Below are 23,268 nucleotides of genomic sequence, written 5' to 3' on the forward strand. Positions count from 1 at the left end.
TCTTTCCAGCCTTGAACAAAAGTCATCTTCAAGTTATTATCTAGGAGAAGAAAGGGTGTAAGATACATTTTGGGAAGTTTTAATTCAACTTGGTTGAAATATTTAAATATAATTAAAATTCCTAATGTTTTCTAGTTAAGAATGAAAGAATCTTTAAATATGTTCTTTTGTTTACTTCTTACATTTTTCCAATGGTTACACACTCAGAAATCACCAGATATTTATGTGAATAACTATGAAGAGAGCAAAATTACATCAATGGAACATAATTGTGTGGTTTTAGAGATTACATATGTGACTGTATGTACACACAAGTTACAGAGTCGTAAATCAAAATAGCTAGAGATTAACCTGTGTCATGAGGAATTAGAGAGATTTATCTATTAGGCATGCAATGGGTTCAAACATAAAGTAATACACAACATTATTGACTGCCTTAGGCCATATTATGGGTCTGGATCCCTAAAGTAAAGGATCCAAGAGGAGGTATACAAACTGTTGATCAAAACCAGCAAAGAGCTATGCCTAAAACAAAGTCACTTTTGCTTAAGTGATTACTCAGAATATGGTTTCATTTGGAGTTCCTGTGGAGTCCAAGTAGCTTTCTGATTAGAAGGTGAGATTATCACAAGTGGATTACCACATAAACACTGGGGAAGACTTGTACACTGGCTTGCCCTGTATTAATTGTGTTTTTGTGGGCACAAGTTACCATCAGACCTAAACAAAAATAATATTATTGTCAGCCGGGAGATTTTCAATTCTACAATCATTTATTAAGCACATACTATGTACAAGAACCTGTGCAAAATGTTATCTCACCCTTTTGAATCAGTATGATATTAACAACAGTTCCTCATTTTTCTCAACAAGCCATTATATCTGTACTTGATGTTGGTCCGTGTTGGTGAGGGTAGTGGATAAATTCACCCTTAATGTCACCAGTAGGTTAATCTTTCTTAAATGCTATTTTCAACATTTAATGTTCTTGTTCAAAAACCTTTATTGACTTCCTATTCCCTATAGGATAAAAAGTCCAGACTCCAAATCTTCTATACTTTGGTCCTGATTTATTTTTCCTACTTTCCCTTTCACTATTTTGTTGTTCAGTTGTGTCCCACTCTTCTTGACCCCATTTGGGATTTTCTTGGCAGAAATACTGGAGTGGTTTGCCATTTCCTTCTCCAGTTCATTTTATAGATGAGGAACTGAGGCAAAAACAGGGTTAAGTGACTTGCCTAGGGTCACATAGCTAATAAATGTCTGAGGTCAGATTTGAACTCAGAAAGACTCATGTTCCTGACTCCAGGCCTGGCTCTATCCACTGGGCCATCCAGCTATCCACCCTTTCATCATGCCCCATCATAATTCCTCCACTCTAGACAGACATTTCAATTCACTGTGCCTTCTAAGCATACCTAAACATTTTCCACTTCCATATTTTTGTTCATACTTTTGCTGCCTGGGATGACTTCCTATTCCTTTACACCTAACCAAATCATACCCACTTCTTCAAGGCCTGGTTTAAACCTGGCCTCTTCCATTCATTCTTCTCTAACTAACCCAGTCAACAGGAGCCTCTGGTTTTGAATTCCTAGAGCATTATTATCTCTTGTTTTTCTGCCTTTGTAATAGACCCACATGCCTGAAATGTTCTTCCTTACCTTTACCTCTTAGAATCCCTGTCCTCTCTTTCAAGACTCAGCTAAGATGCCATCTTCTGCATATAGCCTTTCCTGGTTTCACCCTCCTCCTATTCTGTTAGTCTTCCCACTAAGGTTGTCTTCCATACGCTTTGTATGTATCTTTGTCATAAATTTTGAAGAGATTCTGAATGGGAAAGTCCTATACAGGGGAAGTTAAAAGACTTTTTTATCTGCCATTTATGTTGCCCAAAAATCCCCTACCCAGAAAAATGAAAAGTCAGAGGTATAGAGGGACGAACAGGAAGTTTATTCAGTTCTCTTGAGAGAAGAGGGAGCCCCTTCCACCAGTATGAATCGGCAGGATGAGACTTATTACAAAAGACAGAACAAGAATTTATACCCTAACCAGTCAAGCTCCCTCCCCCTCCCTTCTCCCATTGGTTGAGAGGTGGGCTCTCAGTCTTTGCATGAAATCTAACCCAATGGCGGATAACAAAGAAACCCACCACTATCTCCTATTGGCTGGGAGGCGGGACAGGGAGCCAAAGTATTTTTTCATGTCCTTGTTTGGCAAATGCCAGCTAGGGTGGAGGTTGAAAACCCCTAAAGGGCCTAATGTTAATAAGTGTGTGGCAAATTCCTCCTGAAGAGGCCTCATGCTGATGAGGCAGTAGGAAAGAAGAGGGAAGGGGGAAGCCAAAACTCTGACTGGCTCCCACAAGAAAACTTATGAGCTGAGAAGTTTCACTTTTCCCATTCACAGGGAGGAAAATTGAGGGATGCTCAGGAAGGAGAGTCCTTAGTCATAGCCCTGGTGTCAGGAAGTATGGAGCCTTTGCTATCAGGCATGTGGTTTCCAATTCTTCCCTTGCTTTCTATATTTCCTAAGTCAAGGACTTGGAAATTAGGTGAAGCTAGTTATAGATTTGGGCTTTTGCTTATGTTTCTAAGGAGATAACTAATACCCATTTCTAAGGAGAGGACAAACCAAAAAAAAAAAGGCTTAAGAAGGAGACTGAGCTAAGGTGGTGCAGGAAGGAAGTTTTATTGAGGGGGCTGAGAGATGCATATTCCCCAGGGTAGTCCTGGAGGATATAGATTCTAGGTGGGTCTGCTGGTGTCCTGGATTGGAGTTAGGCCTTTGAATTTGAAGAAAGTAGGCTGAATTTTTTTAGGGTTTTTATATGGATTTAACTGAACTATACCTTGGGGCCAAGGGCTTTGGTGTGTGGGTCAAGGTTTAGTACTGGTGGCTAACTAAAGCTGAGGGGGAAATTGTCAGCTAATTGATATTCAAACTTCCTAGCCAGTTGGGAAAAAGGGTGTTGGACCCTTATTGGGTTTTTCTTAAGCCTCCACTAGGCTTTTTTCAGTTAGGCTAATAATGCATTCCTTATAATCTTGAAATACTGTATAACTATTTACGTGTTATCTATAACTCATTAAAATGAAAGCTCCTTATAGTCAGGGACTAATTTAGCCTTTCTTTGTATCCCCTGTATAGCTGCTAAAGACGCCATGCCTAGAATGTAGGGAGCCCTTAATAGTGAGCTTGTTGATTGTTTTTTTTTTTAATCAAATGCAATGTGACCTCTGCAATCTGACCCCAGGCCTCTTAGAATTCTTAGATTTCTGGAATGACTCTAAAGGAGGGTCTGTGGATAGATTTCAGCAGTTCCATGAACTTGTATTGAGAAAAAATTATATCTTTATTTTCACTAACTTCTAACTGAAAATTAGCATTTCCTTCAGTTATTTTTAAAATACTTTGGCAATGAGTTTCACCAGACTGCTAAAGGTTAAGATAAAGATAAGAGTCCCTGTTCTGAATCTAGAAGATAAGCCCCCAGAAGATGGTGGGTAAGATCCTTAAGGTCAGGGACTATTTGGGTTTATCCCCAGCTCTTAACCCAGCACATTATACATAGTAAGGGCTTTAATACGCTTGGATTATTGAATTAGCCAGTAGAAAACAAGCAGAGTTAGTGTCAGACTGTGAGGTTTTATTATATTGCCTTTTACTGCTAACTTTTCATATGTATATGTCTTTTCTGCTCAAATATGTTGTAACCTGCTTGAGAACAATTAGGTCTAAGAAATCCTTTTGCCTGTCTCCCATCCAGCACTTTGTCTATTTTATGCCTTTGCTGTTTTTCTTCTGATCACTACTACTTCTGCCTGTTTCTGGGATTGGAAGAAAAGCCAGATGGGTTAGGAAATTGTTGTAGGAGAAAAAAATAACTAAGGGAGACAGGGAGAAAGTGGAAGCAACTACAAGATAGACAGTAAGGTAAAATGAATTTTGCCTAGAGAGTTAAGGATTGAACCCTCTCATCCAAGTCTCATCACTAATTGTTTAACATATTAAAACTGAAGAACCCCTGCCTTCCCTAAATCAAAACTGTTAATGTTGGGGTGGGAAAACAAAAGACAGATCCAGATTTAGCCAAGATTCATTCCACAATGGAACAAAGAGAAAGTGGTGCTTTGTAGCTGTCTATCTGATGGCTAGGGTAAGGTGTATCAAGCATGGGACATGTTGCTGGCCAAAATTTCTTCCTAATGGGAAAAAAAAGAGCCATCTGATATCTAGAGAGAAAACAAAAGGAAGCAGAAAAATCCGGACTTTTTGGCAGTAACTAACATCTTAATCTCCATGATCAGTACAAGCTTGTTTTTAATCACCATAAAAAAAAAAAAAAAGACAATGAATTAACTGAAAACAAAGGCCAAGGATTCAATATTAGTTTCTGTGTATTTTCTTCTCTTTTCTCTTACATTATTGTTCATTCTGTATACAGAATTCCTAGTTACAATGTTACAATTCCTAGTTACACTCTAAGAGCAGGAAAAAATATATACAATATAACTACTTCTAGATCCAGTTTGACTCAGATATTTTCTTTGTGTGTCTGTATTAAACAAAATCAAATAAATAATTAGGATAAAGAGAAACAGTGTAGATATGACTAGAGAGGACCACTGAATTAAGATAAATCATTCAAACGATAGTACTTAATATTCTATCATATCTATATCTGTATCTATACATTTCTCTTTGTCTTCATTCCTACTTTTCATTGGTAGCCACCATGGCCAAAGACAACAGACACCAGCAGATTCCCACCTTGGAATGTTTATAATCCCATTCTGATCATAATGTCTCTTTCTTCCTTAACCTTGTCAGGTATCCACTATGTTGTTAGACACATGCTAGATTATTAGACTAGACTATTCCTTTCTAATTTACCATAATTCTTAACTACCTTTCATCTTGTTTGTTCCATTATAATCAGTCTGTTTGTTTTTAATTTATTGTTCACTGTAGTTTATTCACAACTCTTTGTGGCTCCTTCTAGATGTAGTCTTTTAATCACCCTCTTACTCGTAGGAAGAATTGGCTATTTACCTTCAACAGTGTTTTTTTCATTATTGTTCTAATATTCAGAATGTTTGGTCTATCTTCTCTAATTACAAATAGAAACTTCAGACTCATACTAAAGGAGGGGAGACTAGTTAGGAGACTATTAAAATTACCTAAGCATGAAACAGCTATGGATTGGATTAGCATAGCAGAAGTAAAAATGGAAAAGAAAGACTAGATATGAGAGATAGTAAAGATAAAATCTCAGAACTTTGTAAAATAGTAGCTCATTGTTGGAGGGGGGAGAGAAAGGTGAAGGGTGAAGGGAGGCAAGGCCTGAGGACAATAAGTTTGCTTCTGGACTTTTTCAGTTTGGAATGGTAATGGAACATCCAAGTGGAAATCTCTGGTAGGTAGTTGGAGACACAAGACTAAACCCACAGTTTTCACTGAGTTTCTTTTCTGCTGCCTGTTTATTCCATACTTTGCTCCCTGCTCTCTGCCTTATTCCAAACCACTGTAATCTTTTGATCTCATTTGGATTGCTGGTTCACTTTGGCCTCATCTTAAGGTATTGACCCTTTGTTAAGCCCTTCTACTCTGCAGAGAACTTACAGAGTGGTAAGGAAAGGGTACCAGCATGGCAACAGATTAAGAAGAGTCAGAGCAGGGATGGGACCCTGGCTTCTTTATCATGTGGCATCCTTCCCTGGCCCTTTTAGAAATTTCTTTTTTTTCCTCCCCTCCTTTAAACCACCCTGACCTCTGTGGCAGTATTCTGTTCTTTCATGCCCTTTCTAATGACTCCTCTTAACAGCTTCCTTGCCCTTTACAAAATAGGACTGCTATCAAAAGGTAGCTTTCCCAGCATATATTTTGAGGCTCCTTGGAGCAACTAATTTCTGATTCTTCTACTATAAAAGCAAAATCTGCTGGAATTCTAGACTTGCCCTTAAGGGCTGCAGATGTGCTTAATGATTTATATATTTTGAGAGGAAGCACTTAAAAAATAAAATCATATGTATATAATGATATGATGTTTTTTATATAATGGATATTCTTGTATGGTGGTGATGAGGGACAGAATCCCAATAGGTTCAGTAGGAATTCTGATCTTATCTAAGACCAGAAAACCTGCAATAGCAGTCTGGAAAGAATTCAAGGTCTCAGGCTTAATTGGAGTGAGAGTTGTAGAAGTTTATTGTTATGCTTCTATGAGAAGCGGGCAAGAGTCCTTTAGGGGACCTGCAAGTGAGAGGGGTATATGCTTTTACCTTTAAAGGGTAGGGCTGCCATTGTCAGGGCGGACCAGACGGGAGGGGCCTCAGTGCATAGACAAAGGTCAGAGCTGACCAAGAGGAGCATGTGAATAGATAGTTTAGATAAGATTTGGTCCAGGCCAAAGGAGACAAAAGGCAAGGACAAAGGAGGGTGTGGGCCAGGCCTGAGAAGAAATGAAGAGATTAAGTAAGAACAAAGGGGTCACTGGGTGTTGCCTAGGCAGCGTGTGGGATAGGGGGAAGGGGCAGAGCTCAAGGATGGGAAAGGACAAATTGCAGTTACAATTTCAGACTGGTTTTACAAGTTGGTTTCACAAATTGATCTAGACCCCAGGTACCCCATCAGTGGTGGTCACCTTATTTAAGATTCTAAATACCATAAACATTTGTTTTAACAGGAATAGCCTGCCATTTGTGAGTTGTATTTCTCAGTTTAACCATGAGCTATGAGATAATTTTGGACCAGTATTTCAAATGCTCTGTCTTATCTGTGGTTTTGTTAATTATTTATTTTTCTAAGTGCTTTGAAATAAGATTAAACAGGTTTTCAGATATGGTTCTCAAGAGCAAATAAAAATTTTAAAGGAGTCTCTACCTTTTTGTGTTGATTTGTATATGAGTTATGTCTTGCCTGTGTGCCATATCTTATCGCTTGTCCCACTTTTACTAAAGAAAGTCTGGTAAAAAATATTTTTATGATCTTTTACATTTGTTTTATTTATAATTAAAAGTTATAAGTTATTTTGAAATTAGTGTAGTGAGCGTAATGTAACTAAACAAGGAACAGAATGTGCCTGAGTACTTTGGCAATTGGCATTCTGTATTACAATATAACAGAATGTTAATACAATTCTTTTTCAGTTGGTAAGTGAGAAAGGTACTGCATATAGTTAGTATCTTCACATAGAAGAAAGATAAGTGGAACCCAACAATTAGTGTTTGCCTTTAGAACCATTGGCATAGAAGACTCTTAAAAGAGAGTGTCCTGGCTTCTTTCAGAATCTTATAGGTCCAGATTTAAAGCATGAAGAAACAGCTCCCCTAAGGTTCATAAGTACATCTAAATTTCTTGAGCAGAGATTGTGCTGCTCTGTCTAAACCATAGACTTATCATAATTTCTAGGCAGACACCCTTATCCTGCAAAGGACTGTATCCTGTCTTATAAGGTCATAGTTTTAACGGTCAAAGAAACTTTACAGGTTGTATTTTATACATGAGATGAGAATAAAGGGGTTCAATGGCCTGTCCAAGGTCACCTAGGGAATAAGTGGTAGAGCTGGGATTTTGAATTCAGGATCTCTGATCTAGCCCTCATTTGATTATACTTTGCTACTTCCCTACTTAAGTGTCCTCAGATTTTTATTTATGTTCTGATTATTCTACTGTTAATTTCTTTTTTAAATTTAAAAAACTAAAATAGTCTTATATTTATTAAAAACTCATTCTTCCATATAGGTTTTCTTATTTTACCTCAGCTAGTAGAAGGGGCAGCTTGGTGACCTGGAGTCAGGAAGACCTGAGTTCAAACCTTACCTCCAACACTTAGCAGCTGTGTGACCCTGGGCAAGTCATTTAACTTTGGTTTGCCTCAGTTTCCTCATAGTAAAATGGGGATAATCAAATGAGAGGAATTGTAAAGCATTTTAAAATTATTCAACACATAAGCACAAGCTTGCTGCCAAGAGTCTGCAATTTGGCCACTTTGTACAAACTGGTAGGTGAGAGATATTTCACAATCAACATCCTCAAATCAGTGAATTACCAAGCAGATGTTGATAAGAGTACAGCAGAGTGTGTCCTGGAGTGAGGTTGAGGTAGGGCATGAAGTTGCTAATCACAAATTAGTTGACCTCCTTGTCCCTGTTAATGATGCTTTGTCATTATATTTAGCACACTTGCTCTTTTGTTAATGCTACTGATTGTCAAAAGCAGAGAAATGTAGAGAATCTTGAGAGTTGAATAGTATTTATATAATGAGGAAGCAGGGCACAGCAACAGAAAAAAATGGGGCACTGAGAGTCAACAGACCTAGACTTGAATCCTGTTTTCTAGTTATGTAATCTGAGTAAACCTGGACTTTAGTTTTCTCTGTAAGAGGTGATAAGATTCATTCTCTAAATTCCTTTCTTTTTTTTTAATTTTTTTTTAAAAGCAATTGGGGTTAAGTAACTTGCTCAAGGTTACACGGCCAGTTATTTCTGGGTGTGCTGCTAAGTATCTGAGCCCGGATTTGATCCCCAGGTCATCCTGACACTGGGGCCGGTGCTCTTACTTGCTGAGCCACCTGGCCGCCCCTCTAAATTCCTTTCTACTACATAAATTCATGATTCTATTTCTACTTGTTTGATAGTCTAATCACCAGTCAGTGCTTAAAATTCCATCTTTGACTAGTAAAATAAACTTTAAAAGATGAATATTTAATAAGATAACCAAAATTACTTGACAATTCTTCTATGTAAGTGAAAAATATAAACTAATAATAAAGCATTCTTTATTCTTTGAGTACCAGCCTGGCAGATGAATAAAATTTGGCCTTGGAACCAGGAAGACCTGGGTTCAAGTCCCACTTCTGACACTTACTGGCTGTATGACCCTGGAGAAGTCAACCTCTCAGTGTTTTAGGCAATTCAGACTATAAATTGCACAGAAGGGGCAAACCCCTGGTAGAGGGAGTGTCCTTATCTGGAAGTTCCCTATTCCTACTTATTCTTCAGTAAATTCATTCTTCAGAGAAAGGACCAATTTTAATTAAATCTTAGTGGGAATCATTTATAACTTCCAAGAAAACCTTTCTTGTCAGTTTGGGATACTTGCTACAGTTCTCCAATTCAGTATTCAAAGTAGAGATTATTTAATTCTCTGTCCTTTGACAAATTAACAAAGATAATTTAATAAGACGTTTATATGATGCTTTAAGATTTATTTATAAAGACTGAACAACATTGTGGAGTATACAGTGCATTATTAATATCCCACTTTATGATTAAGGAAACTGACGTTCAAGAGGATTCAAGTGACTTACTTTTGCTCCATAGATAATTTCCGAACTGATCCTCAGTCCCTAATCTTCCCACTGTACCATGCAGATCCAGTAATGTCTAAAAAATGTCCCCGACAGACAGAAAACAAGTCCTTTAGAATACAGGTGTCACATATGCTGTGGGTTTCAGGCAGAATAAGATCAAAGCATAATAGGGAAATATTTAACATTTAGATGATATTACACTTTAAAACCAAGTCAGTATGTGCCCATGGCATCCTTATGTATGGTTTAGTGGCTCCATTTCTATTTGAGTTTGACACTGTTTGACACTACTGCTCTAGAATATACTTTATTGGGGTTTCCAATAGCAAATTCCCCTGATAAAATGTAACCTCCTCTAAGGCAGAGACACTTTCATTTTTGTCTACGTATTCCCTGACATTTAAGCTAACTTGATTGATTGATTGTTTAGGATATCAATAAACCCTGCCATAAAGGTTATAAATTTTTTCTCTCTTTTAAAAAAAAGTCATTTTCACTGAGTAATGTGAGGTATAAAAGGTATAAACAATAATATCAATTCTCTAGGCATTTTTACATTGTATTAATATCAACATTTCATATATGGGCTCTCAAGAGCAAATAAAGAAATTAAAGGAGTTTCTACTTTTTTATGTTAATTGTATATGAGTATGTTTTGCCTGTGTGCCATATCTTATCTCTTGTTCTACTTATATTTAAGTAAAACTTAAAAGAAAAAAAATCAGTGGAGAATTTATCCAGTTTTCTAAACCTTAAGTGAAATGCAGAATTATAACAATTATCCATTTCATAGGGATTGTAGAAACTCAACTTTAAAATATATTATACAGAGCATATTATAAAATCTCAGGGTTGGAACAGACATCTGGTAGACAGAGGTCATCTAGTCAAACCATACTTGAACCTAGACCAGTGATCAGCCATTCTCAATATAGTTTTAAAAACCCACACCAATCATGATGCAGCATGTTCCACTTTTGAATCTCTAATGATTAGAAATATTTTCCTTATATAGAGCCAAAATCTACCTTCCTGCAATTTCCATAATTTTGTCTTAGCTCTGCCCTGTGGGACCAAGCAGAGCCAGTCTAATCTGTCTTCTATATCAGAGGTATCCAACCTGCAGGGGCCAGATGCAGCTCACAACACTCCTGTGTGGCCTGAACCAGTGTAAAATGTAATTGGGAAATGTTTGACAAAATAAATTAAAATACAATAAAACATATATAATAGATTTTATTTTATTTTTGCAGGGCAATTGGTTAAGTGACTTGCCCAAGGTCACATGGCTATTTTTTGTGTTAAATGTCTGAGGCTGGATCCGAACCCAGGTCCTCCTGACTCCAGGGCCGGTGCTCTATTCACTGTGCCACCTAACCGCCCCTCATATAATACATTTTAAAACAAAGTCAATATGTGACCCTCAGGGATCCTTATGTATGGGCTAGTGGTCCCCATTTCTATTGAGTTTCTACATGAAAGCCTTTCTTATACCTAAAAAGAGATATATGTTTCCTCTTAAATCTTTTATTTTTCAGACCAAACATTTTCAGTTCCTTCAACCGACCTTTGTATGACACGAAATTGAATTATCTCAACATTGATAACTATATACACAAAGAAAATAGGCAGCAGATTCTATTTAGTTTTGTATTAGGTAAGTACCACTCAACATTTAGGTCAGACTTCCTTATAAGCAGTTAATAAAACTGAAGCCTTACACAGAAGCTTTCTCAGCTGTCAGAGATTCCCTCTCCTTTCCCACAAGCTGGAGTTTTCATTATCAGCCTCTATTCCCTCCTTTCCCCAAGAGACTTCATTGCCAATGCTTCCCCACCTCCAATTACCATAAGATTACTGGGGAATGAAAAGCAGCTCTGCCTTATGACACTATTGAGCCTCTCTGATCTAGGTAAACAGAATCTGACTAGTAAACTCAGGGCAAAGGTTCTCTAACATAGACTCAGAGTACTTTTGAGGAAACCTACCCAATCTTACATACAGGATTGTATTCAGGGTATGAAATGTTAATTAAAAAAAAAGGATAATCTGGCATCCCAGTATTATATAGTTCTTTGAGTCTCATTCTAACATTTAAAATGTGATTTTCAATATTGTTTGTGCCTGGAATTCTGCTAAAGTCCAGACATTATAGTAGGCTTAAAGAAAGTTGTGGCCCGGTATCATATTTGTAATAGTATCATATCTCTGATAATGATTAATTTGTAGCTTTTGAAGTATCGCTTCCTCAAACACTCAAGCAAAATTTTTGAAATGGTCAGGGATAGTACTTTTCTGATCACATGAGTAAATAATGTACAAATGAGGTAAAAGAATGGGTTAAAAAAAAAACAGAGGTCTGTATAGATGCTATTATGTTTGTGATGAAGAAATCAGAAGTTATCTGATTAAATTAAATAAAAATTGTTTAAGCCTTCTCTCTACAAGGTCAGCATTGAAGATACAAAGAAAAAAAATAATCCTTGTCTTCAAGTAGCTCACATTCTGCTGTGAAGTAGCAAGGAGGAGGGGAGATACAACATATATGCAAACAAATAAATACAAAATACTCACCAGATAGGGAAAGCAACAGGAAGAGATCAGGGAAGGTCTTGTGTAGAATATGGCTCCTAATCTGAGTGTTGAAGACAGCAAGGAATTCTGAGATGACGATGAAAAAGGCAGCATATTCCAGGCACGGAGGTGAGCAAGAGACGGAGTATTGTGTATGGTAAAGAGCAAGTGGCCATTTTGGCTGAAGCATGAAATGTGTGAGGGGTAAATGACGTGAAGTAAGATTTCAAAGGTCGTTTCTAGCTAGATTGTAAAGTACAAGTGCCCAAGGAGTTTGTAATTTATTCTACAGGCTAGATACTCTAGCTAGTTCTATTGAGTATTGAGTAGGCTAGATATACTAGCCTGCTGCTAGAGTTCCTTGAACAACAAGGGACAGAGTCAGACCTATATTTTAGGAAGATTATTTCAGCAACTTTGTGGGGATGGGTTGTAGCAAAGGGAAAGCAAGGAAACCATTTGCCATTTTGGTAAGAGTCCAGGCAAGAAGTGATGAAGACCTGAACTAGGGTTGTGGCTGTGGGAGCAAAGCAATAGAATGCAAGTGGTATTATGAAGGTTGAATCAGCAAAATTGGATGTGTCATGTCAAGGATAGTGAAGAATAGAGAGTGAATCCAAGGTTGGGAATGTTTTTTAATAGTATTAATGGTCTTCTGGAGATTGAAAAAGCTAGTTTATTCTTTGACTAATTCTTTTTTAAAAAGAAGTTAGTTGTAGTTAGATCCTTGGAAGCAAATAAAGAAAATACTTTTGCAGTGCTATTGGAACACACAGGGTAGGGTAGATTGCTAGATTGCTATGCTATTGATTTAAAAATAGATTCTCTTCAGCTGTCACACTTCCCTAGACATCATGTAACTATACATACCTTATTTTTTTTTTGAAAGGCAAATGCCCAAAAAGCAGGCTGACCTCAAGAACATTTTAAAGACACTAAGTTCTGAGTTCAGAACCTGGAGATGGCAAGGAAGCCAGAGAAGTCAGCAGTATGTGTGTAGCCCAGAATGGTGGTAAAACAGTGTTATGGGACTTGTTGCAATCATCATCATGCCATCTACACATGGGAATATCTGGAAGACCTAATAATCCGTAGGGAATCCCTTTGTGATCTTGACCCTGCCCTGGATTTTCTCCATCATAGATAGCAGGAAATACCTTTGACAAGTGTATATCTCCTTGTTTTATGCCTCTTCTATCATTAAACAGAATTTTTTTCTGGTATACTGAGAAATCTTCAATGATTATAACGTGTAAATAAGAGACAGTTTCTAAGAGAGCGCACAAGTTGGCATTTTGTCCTGTGAAATAAAATACTTAAAAAAAAATCAACAAATAGTGGCATCTTATAGTCTCTACGTCATTCAGTTAATTGTGAAATGATAAAGATGTGGTCCATTAATGAATGTGACTTTTGAAAGCCTCCTTGTTCCTTACCAGTGCATGTATAGATGACTTTTATAAAGATTTTGTATTAGATGGGAGAACAGGCATATAGGTTGGTAATTATTGAGGTTCTTTCAGTTTCCCACCCCCCTGTCTTTTTGAGGGGTTTAATAAGGTCTTAGACTTTTCCCCATGCTTTTGGTAACTTTCCTTCCTTTCAGATATCTGGCATATTGATCCCTAGGTACAAAATACCTATTTGTATGCAACACTAGAAACAAATTTAAGTGACCATTGATTGAAGAAAGACTTAAATTATAGAATAAGAATGAAGTGAGATATTATTGAGCCATAAGAAAGAGTATCCAGGATTTCTTTCAGCTTTAAGTGTGAATATTTATGAATACAAAAGAATATGTGAAGTCATATAAAATGACAGTGCAGAAAGGGTAACCAAAAGAATAGTGGACATTGACAATAACTAGGTAATTAAAGGCAATGCCATGATGATAGCTACAGGTTTACTTTATATATAAAATAGTCAAAAAAAGATTGTGAAAACAAAGATACTGTACCTGCCACTGTGATAAAAATTAAAGGAATCAAATAACTAATTAATATATACCATTCTTTGTAGTTCTTTAAAATCTAGAATACCGACACATTTGAGATTACTGAGCCATTTGAATATTTGAGTATTTATTTTGTTATTCTTTTCTTTTGTTTCCTTTTAAATATTTGAATACTTGTAGTTGTCAAGGAAAGTTTCAATACAATTTATTATTTTAAAAAAGAAGGAATCCATTTCCAAGGCTATTATTGTCAGTGCTCATTCAGCCCCATATCCAGGATTGTACTGGTAAGTGACTCTCCCAGGAAAAATTGTCAACATTTCTTCCATCACTTTCTTAATTCTAGACAATCAACAGAATAATAAATTGAGCCCTCATTTGTGGCATTTGCTTATTTCAGAGATTAGATGCTCTCACTGAGTATTCTGCAGTTGGTTTTCATGAGCTGGTACAAGCTAGTTCCATGTACCAGTGGCCATATCCCCACATGGTTGGGAGGTGAAGGAGTAGCAAATTAGGAACTGAAAACGGGTTCTCTCCTGATTCTACTACTTACTAACCATGCAAGTCACTTTATTTCTCTGAGCCTCCATTTCTTCTTTTTCAAAATAGAGATTATAATACCTGTTCAACTTTCTTAACATACAAGTTAGGAAAAGCAAGTAAAATAATGAACACTTTGCAAATGTGAGTTATTGCTTTCATATATAGCTACAGCATATCTCAATACTAATGTCCATAATGCTGTCACTGAGTCAAGGAAAGGTTAAATTATATTCTCTGTTACTGTTTAAGAAATTTCTAGAAGGTCGTATTCATTCTGTTGTCAAGGCCTGACAATTTCACCTTTGCAACATCTCTCAAGTGGGTCTGCCTCTCTCAAGTCTCTCCCTACTCCTGTCTATCCTCCATTTAGCCACTAAAGTGATTTTTTTTTTTGCTTTTTGGAGGGCAGTTAGGGTTAAGCGACTTGCCCAAGGTTGCATGACTAGTAAGTGTTAAGTGTATGAGGCTGGATTTGAACTCAGGTCCTCCTGACTCGAGGGCCAGTGCTCTATTCACTGCACCACCTAGCTTCCTCTTAAAGTGATTTTCTTAAAGCATAGTCCCAGCTATGCTACTTCTTTACATGGTAAACTCCAGTGGCTTCCTGTCACCTTCAGGATCAAATACAAAATTCTGTGTTTATTATTCAAAGCCCTTCATAACCTATTGGGTTCCTTCCTACTTTGCTAATCTTACACCTGTACTGTAATGCCAAGGATAGGCAACTTCCCAAGGTTCAAAATACCAGCATAGGTGCTCTCCATTTTATTCAGTGACAAATCAAGAACAGAGAAGATCAAAATATGACATCATTCAAAATACAGCATTTACTAAGTGTGATTAAATAATCTCCAAGTACTACCCCACCCCAGGACCTTCCATTCATTCAATCAATTACTAAGTCCCTGTTCTAAATACTACTCTACCCCTAGGCTGTACCTTCATTTAGTCCATCACAAAGCCCCTCTTCTCAAATGGAGATTAGTTTCCAATCTAAGTAAAGTACATTCATTTGTTCAACCATAGAACACAAAAAGGTCAAAAGTTCCCCACCCCTGGATCACAATTGAATGAATCTACCCCAGAGTTACATCAAGTTTAAGCACAGCACTTAATACCCAAATGGAGGTCTTTTCTTCATCTTGACACTAGGCAAGTCCTCAGCAATCTTAGTTCCTGGGGAGACAAGGCTTAGCAAGGCTACAAGATACATTGCCAGTCTCTTCATTAATTCATCCTCTGTCTGCAGAACAGTCCTAGAACCCCTGAAAACATTAGCAAAACCCTCTCCCAGGATTTCTGTAAACATACAACAAGAAAATCCTTCTTCAGGGCTTCTGAACCAACAGAAAGGTTCCCAGACCCCTGCAGCAACAGCACTGTCCTTCACCAGTGGACAGTATTCACTCTCTGTCTGCAGGACAGTCTCAGTAGCTCTGAACCAACAGAAAGGTTCCCAGACCCCTGCAACAACAGCACTGTCCTTCACCAGTGTACAGTATTCACTCTCTGTCTGCAGGACAGTCTCAGGAGCTCTTAGCCAACAGCCATGTTCCAGGACTTCTTCAACAGGACTGTCTTTCACCAGTGGACAAATCTGGCAAAACAACATCAAAACAGACAGACAAAGTACCAGCAAAACAGCCATGTCTCCTCAGTCCTTGGCAGCTCTGGGGGCAGGTCTCAAAAGTCCAGGGCGATTCAAAGTGGCCCTCAGCAATCCTTTGAGTCTTTCCAAATCTACATCACCAGCTCCTCCCAGTTCAGGACTCTCTTTTCACATCAACAAGTCCATCCCACAGGTGGGATTAACAAGCTCTGGGTTTTAACACAATCAATTTGAAAACCAAGCCAATACTGGGGGATCTTTATATTCCATTACTATCACAACACTTTCCTGGCAAATACATTTTGATCTCTTCACTCCAGTGTCACTATGCCTCCTTGCTATTCCATAAACAAGACATAAAATCCCTTGACTTTGGGTATTTTCTCTGGCTGTCCCATGCCTGGAATGCTTTCTTTATTTTGCCCCTGACTAACTGACCTCCCTGGTTTCCTTTAGGTCCCAACTGGAATTCCACCTTCTACAGGAAGCCTTTTCTAACCTCTCCTAATTCTTTCTAATGCCTTCTCTCTGTAAATTATTCCTATTTAACCTTTATATAGATAACTTTGTATATATTTGTTTTCATGCTGTCCCCCCCCCCCATTAGATTGTAAGCTCCTTGCGGGTAGGGACTATCCTTTACCTATATTTAATATCTCTAGTGCTTAGCATAGTGCCTGGCACATAGTAGGGGCTTAACAAATGTTTATTGATTATTGAATAAGCATTTATTAAATACCTACTACATGCCAGGTAAACTCTGGAGATACAAAGAAAGGTAAAAATAGCCCCTGCCCTGAAGGAGCTCACAGACTAGTAGGGGAGACAATATGTAAGCAACTATGTACAAAGTAGATGTTTGCAGTCTAAATTGGAGATAATCTCAGAGGAAAGGCACTAACCTTAAGGGCCACTGGGAAAGGCTTCTTGCAAAAGATTTCGATCAGAAAAACAAAACAAAAGTTTTTTTGAGGGTTAATTCCCAACTATCTGGTTAATTTCAGTTGTCCAAAATGACTCATCTCAGGGTCCAATTATTCAATACTTTATTGTAGTTAGGATTTGGAAACCAGATTCAAGAAATGCTTGACTCTGGGAGTGAGTACAAAGGAGGATATATAGCTGTGGAAATGATTTTAAAAGATACCCTTATATCATTACTTGCTATCTCAAGTTGAAAAGTGAAAGGTGGAAAATAGGCGTACAATACAAGAAAGGCAACTTTGATTTCAGTCCCCAAAACTATCTTTGAGTGTTCTTTAGCAGAAGGATGTTGATGCTTCATCTGCCATATGAGTTTTGTATTGCTGTGAGAATAATCAGGGTTTCAAAGTACATACATGTATAGAAAGACTCCTATTTAAATTTCAGATCATTTGTAAATATGTCAAGGACCATACCTGTGGATGACTACATTAAAGAAGATGAACTGCTTTGATACGTTCTCACTTAACAAATCTAATTTCCAAGACAGAAATAAACAATATACAATGCAAGTCAGTATGAAACGTGATTAATAATCAATGATAGATATCTTTTTCTATACAAAAGCTCTATTTCAAAGTTGCCAGAGTATACAACAAAAGCAAATTATTAAGTACAAACTTTATGCCTTCTCTTATAGTATGATGTAAAGTAGTTAGTGTGATTTTTTTTTATGTTACAACTAATGTGCCATTTTTAATGTAACTACTCTCAGTGTGTAGGCCTCAAATCTTACCTTGTCACTTCTTAAATTACTCATCAGCCAATTAAAGAAATAGTAGAAAAACATCTTAGAGCTAAAAGTATTTTTTTTATTCCTACAATGCTTTCAGTGTAATGATCCATAGTTTGCTGAACAAGGAATTGATTTTTTCAGTGAGTAGAGGGAAATTGATCGAACTAGTCATTTATGGATCCAATTTACTTGACTGTATCTATATCTGAGCAGTTATTTTCAGCATGGTTGAGAGCATAAGATAATGATTATCAGCTAAGTAAGTATTATTGAAGGAAGACACAGTACAGTAGTTTAAGTCTTCTATTTGACTTCTTAGGAAATGAAAATTTAAAGACAATGTCTACTAAGGATACTTTGTTAATGTTAGGCTTTGAGGAAATGTTTCAGGTAATAGAGTTTGGAAACATATCCTAGTAAAAAGGTCATTTTATAGTTTGTGAAATTTTAGAATTTATTGTCAAAACAATTTCAAAATACTCCAAAAAGTCAAATATTGCATTAAAAATGCATGGAACAAACCAGGTTTGTCTTGAAAAAGAGATGTGAAAAGATGTCTTCCCCCTCTCCTTTGCAGAAGTAGGGACCAATGAATATGAAATAGGACATATAATGTATATATTTTTTCAATATAGTGATTGCCTTTGCTGAGGTTTTTTTTCTTCCCTTTTAAAAAGTCTTTGATATAAATGTTGACTTCCAGAGTAGGGAAACGGGAAGGAAGATACACAAAGAAATGTAGGCAGTGTAAAATAAAGAAAAAGATAATCAGTAAAAATATTTTTAAAAATAAAAGAAGGTAAAGAAGTGCATTAAAGAGGACAGAAGAAAAGTCACAAGAAAAGAGGTAGGCTTTAAAAATTACACATAAAAATTATGCATAAAAGACAAAGCAAGCTGTACATAATTTAGATTCTTGGTTTCATATACAGTCTTCTATTCTACTTTGTATATGGAAATACTTATTTCATGTGGTGTTAAACTCAGAATAAAAAGTAATTTTAAATGTATGGAATCCAGTCTATAAGCTCAATTTCCCACAGTGGTCAAGCCAAAGAAATCTATACCTACTCTATATATATATACTTGAAGTATTTTCAAAATAGAAATATGAAGGGCTTCCGGGACTTAAAGCCCCTGGAATTCACTTCCCATTCAACTTTTGGCCTATTTTCATAAACAGCCAAGAAGCCATACTGAATGATGGCATTGAGTTTCCCATAATAACTGGAGAAGTCAGTCTCACTTTGTCAAGTTTATGTTAACTCCGTGAGTTAAAATTTTTGTCCTTGTTATCAACAAACACCAGGATTGATTGAGTACTCTCTCTATATATACATCAACTACAGAATAGTGAGGAAAGTTTTACCCCTAGATTTCTTCTTTTATGCTTTTCTTTTCATGAATGAGGTAAATATGTCCTTGTAATAATAGCTTCATGAAAGCACATGCTATCAGCATAATTTCATTGAGTTAGTTACATTGATTCATGAGTAATTGCATCTGGTTTTCTGGTCATCTCATCAGCTCATCTGATAGCGTGATGCAGTAGAATACTATTAGACACTTGCACAGAACACTTTTCCTCCATTTTTTTACTCTTGAGAGGTGATAGAATTGCCAGTTGGATGCTCATTTTTACATTTGCCAATCTCTGCTCCATAACCCCATAGCATTAGAAATATATGCCTATTGGAAATACAGAACTGATTCTAGCATTTGCAAAAAGAATACTTGGCTTATAATCATTGCCTACCTCTCATCTTGTATAGTTTGTTTTCTAAAAACTGATGAATTAAGAGGTCCATTTTCTAATTCAGTATTTTGTATTTTGTTGACATGCCATAAGTTTGATAGTTGGAAATAGTTAATTTTTCAATAAAAAATTCTCCTAACATGGTATTATTATATTGCCTTTGTTGTTGAATGGTATATTGAAAATTTTTAAATTATGTTTAGGAAGAAACTCTGAGATTCCTGGAAGAGCTACACATTTACCATGAGAATTTCTTCTTAGTTCTGAGGTGTTTTCATGCATTCACATCATCTCTTCCCAAGTATCCCTTGGGCCGACAGGTAACTAATACTTTCTAATTGGAAATTTGTGAAGTAGGAATGCTGGTAGTTAAATGCTTTGATTTCCTGAGTATTCTAGGAGTCAGAATTTGGGGTACTGGTATGTCCTGTTTAAAAAAGAAAGTTTTGCAAATCTGAATCAGTTACAGCTGCACACAATAGTAGTGGTAACAGAAAAAGTGTTTTCTCTCCAAATGTTTGCAACTATAAACATCCACATTTGACTGTATATGCAGCTTTTTAAAGACATAACTGAAATATATAAATGTAATTTTCTAAATCACTTAAGTCATATAGTCTGTCTGCTTTTGCAGAGGAACTTATTGTAAGATTTTAAAAAAAAATTAAGCCATGGATAAAATGTTTACTGAACTGAACTAAATTGAGATTTAGTACTAGAAATGCTACTAATTTACTGAGTGAACTCAATAAACCACTTAGTTTCTCTGGACCTTAGTTTCCTCATCTTCAAAATGAGAAAGTTGCCCTCCAGCTCTAACAAACTGATTCTGTAAAAGGAACAAACAATATATAAGATTTATACTTCTTCTTCATGTAAGACTTTTGAACTAGAACTTCCATCTCTGATTAAATACTCATTACAGGCAAATCACCAGGAATACAAAGATAAAACCAAAATGTTCCTTGCCCTCAAGGAGTTTACGTTCTGCTAAGGGGGAGACATTCTGTGCTAGAGTGTATACAAATTAATATAAAGGAACTTCAAGGGAAAACACTAACAACCAAGGAATTGGCAAAGGTCTCATAACATAGGGTACCAGAGCCCTGTTTTAAGGGATGATAGGAATTCTAAGAGGCAGAGACAAGGAGGGATGCACTTTTAAAATAAAGAATAGCACATATGTGGGCTATATGTGGAATGCCACATACAGGAAACAGCAAAGAAACCAGACATATCAGAGAATCTCAAAGAGCCACAGAACTATTGAAGTATAGGTACCTGTAGGAATTTATGAATACAGTAGATTATCATGGAAGAATTTGGTCCTTGTATTTGTATCAGTTCCAGAGATCAATTGTGAAGGAATTTCTATTGTTTTTGAAATAATTGCTATGATTGAGCATGTATTTACACATTTTGAGCCAACAGCCACATCTAGACTTCTTACACTATTTTTTCCATTTGTTATTTTCCAGTTATTTCTGCACGGTGTCCAGTGGTATCAGCCAAAACGTGCACACACTTACTTCACATTCATTTAAAGGAAGTTCTTATAAAGTACTCAGTTCATGATACATCTGACATCAGTTGAAGAAATTAGTCTTTTTAATAATTCTAATTGGGATCTAGAATGTATAGAATTTTGACAAACTAATACAAAACTTTAACATTTGTTTTCCTCACTAAATGCATTGTTCACTTTCAGATCAGAGAGCTGTATTGTGCATGTTTAGAAAAGAACATTTGGGAATCACAAGAATATGAACCTGTTTTGCAGCTCCTCAGGTATTTTTCCTTCCTTTTTTATTGTTTTAAATATATGAATTGCTATTTAATCTATAGAATTATGAAATGTGTCCAGCACACCTGGTTCTTTGGGTACTCTCCCAGAAGGACCACAATGGCAGTAGGAAGTGAGACTGATCACACTTTAATAAAGCATAGACTGTGCAGGGGTAAATGGTACAGGATATAGAGAAACAAGCAGTACAAAGGAGCAGGGTCCAGAGGCAAATGGTATGGGGACAGGGATGGAATGATGGAGGAAGGTAGGCAGCTTGGAAGAGAGTATTTTTTTTAATCAAATGCTTTATTAACTTCTAATTTACATCATTTCTGCAAGATTTTGAGTTACAAATTTTCTCCCCGTTTTTCCCCTACCCACCACCCCAAAGTATACCCCCCTCCAATCTGCTCTCTCCCATATCTTCTCCCATACCCCCTCTGACTTTCCAGTAGGGCATGGTGGATCTCTATGCCCCAGTGCCTGTATGTCTTATTTCCCAGTTACATGTAAAATCATATTAATAATAGTGTGTGTGTATATATATAATATACATATATATATACACACACACACATATATACATTTTTTTTTAGAACGTTTGATTTTAAAACTTTGAATTCCAGATTCATTCCCTTCCTCCCTTGTCATGCACCCTTACTGGGAAGATAAGCAATTTAGTATAGATTGTACATGTGTAGCTATGTAAAACATTTCCATAGTGTATATATTGTAAAAGACTGACTATATTTCCCCACCTCCTATCCCACCTCCCACTTGTTCTTTTCTCTACTTTGATCCTGTCCCTTTTCAAAAGTGGGTGCTTCCAAATTCTCTCCCCCCCAGCCTGCCCTCCCTTCCATCATCCCCCCTCTCATCCCTTTCTCCCCTACTCTCTTATAGGGTGAGATACCCTATTTAGTGTGTATGTCATTCCCTCCCTGAGCCAAATTCAATGAGAATAAGGTTGACCCATTTCCCTTTTGCCTTCCTGTTCTTCCCCTTCATTGTAACCATTTTCCCTTGCCTCTCCTATTTGAGATAGTTTACCCCGTTCTGTGTCTCCCCATCTCCTCTCATGATATTCCTCTCTCCCCTCTTAATATCACCTTTTAGATATCCCTTCCTATTAAATTGGTCCCGTCCCCTCTATGTATACCTGTACACATATATACACACATTCACATATGTATTCATACATCCATATACCCTCCTATATAGACATGAGTGTGTGTATGTATATGTGTATATATACACATTTCTATTCCCTTCAACTATTCTCATACTGAGAAAAGTTTTATAAGTTACAATTATCGTTTTCCATGTAGGGATGTAGGATGTAAATAGTTCAACTTTGATAAATTCCTTATGATTTCTTTTTCCTGTTTACCTTCTTATGCTTCTCTTGCTTCTTATATCTGAATGTCAAATTTTCTATTCAACTCTGGTTTTTTTCATCATGAATGCTTGAAAGTCCTCTATTCCACTGAATGACCATGTTTTCCCCTGAAACATGATACCCAGTTTTGCTGGGTAGGTGATTCTTGGTTTTAATCCCAGCTCCTTTGTCTCCAGAATATCATATTCCAAGCCCTTCAATCCCTCAGTGTAGAAACTACCAGATCCTGGATTATCCTGATTGTGTTTCCACAATATTCAAACTGTTTCTTCCTGTCTGCTTGTAATATTCTCTCCTTAATCTGGGAATTTCAGAACCTGGCTATAATATTCCTAGGAGTTTTCTTTTTGGGATCTTTTTTAGGAGGTGACTGGTGGATTCTTTCAGCCTCTATTTTACCCTCTGGTTCTAAAACGTCAGAGCAAATTTCCTTGAGAATTTCTTGAAGGATGATTTCTAGGTTCTTACTTTGATCATGGCTTTCAGGTAGTACAATAATTTTTAAATTATCTCTCTTGGATCTATTTTCCAGGTCAGTGGTTTTCCCAATGAGATATTTCACATTGCCTTCTGTTTTTTCATTTGGATCTGTTTAATAGTATTTT

At 36.7% G+C, this 23,268-nt stretch overlaps 1 protein-coding gene and 1 long non-coding RNA gene across 6 annotated transcripts in view; one reads left to right on the forward strand and one right to left on the reverse strand.

The window, feature by feature from the left end:
- ORC3 (origin recognition complex subunit 3) overlaps positions 1 to 23,268 on the forward strand; it is a 122,687-nt gene that overhangs the window by 63,888 nt on the left and 35,531 nt on the right. For all 5 annotated transcript variants that reach the window (XM_069065105.1, XM_069065106.1, XM_069065107.1 and 2 more), the window contains 2 exons: positions 19,682 to 19,798; positions 21,187 to 21,266. In XM_069065105.1, coding sequence (XP_068921206.1) covers positions 19,682 to 19,798; positions 21,187 to 21,266 — 197 coding nt within the window. The remainder of the gene's footprint in view (positions 1 to 19,681; positions 19,799 to 21,186; positions 21,267 to 23,268) is intronic.
- LOC138143841 (uncharacterized) lies at positions 14 to 14,006 on the reverse strand. Its single transcript, XR_011163803.1, has 3 exons — positions 11,891 to 14,006; positions 9,314 to 9,389; positions 14 to 720 (listed from the first exon to the last, which is right to left on the reverse strand). It is a non-coding gene; the product is annotated as an uncharacterized lncRNA (long non-coding RNA).

Source organism: Petaurus breviceps, unplaced genomic scaffold (genome assembly GCF_028583685.1).
Source record: "Petaurus breviceps papuanus isolate PSGF00001 unplaced genomic scaffold, PetGlider_PUasm1.0 90667, whole genome shotgun sequence".
In the NCBI taxonomy this organism is placed as follows: domain Eukaryota; kingdom Metazoa; phylum Chordata; class Mammalia; order Diprotodontia; family Petauridae; genus Petaurus; species Petaurus breviceps.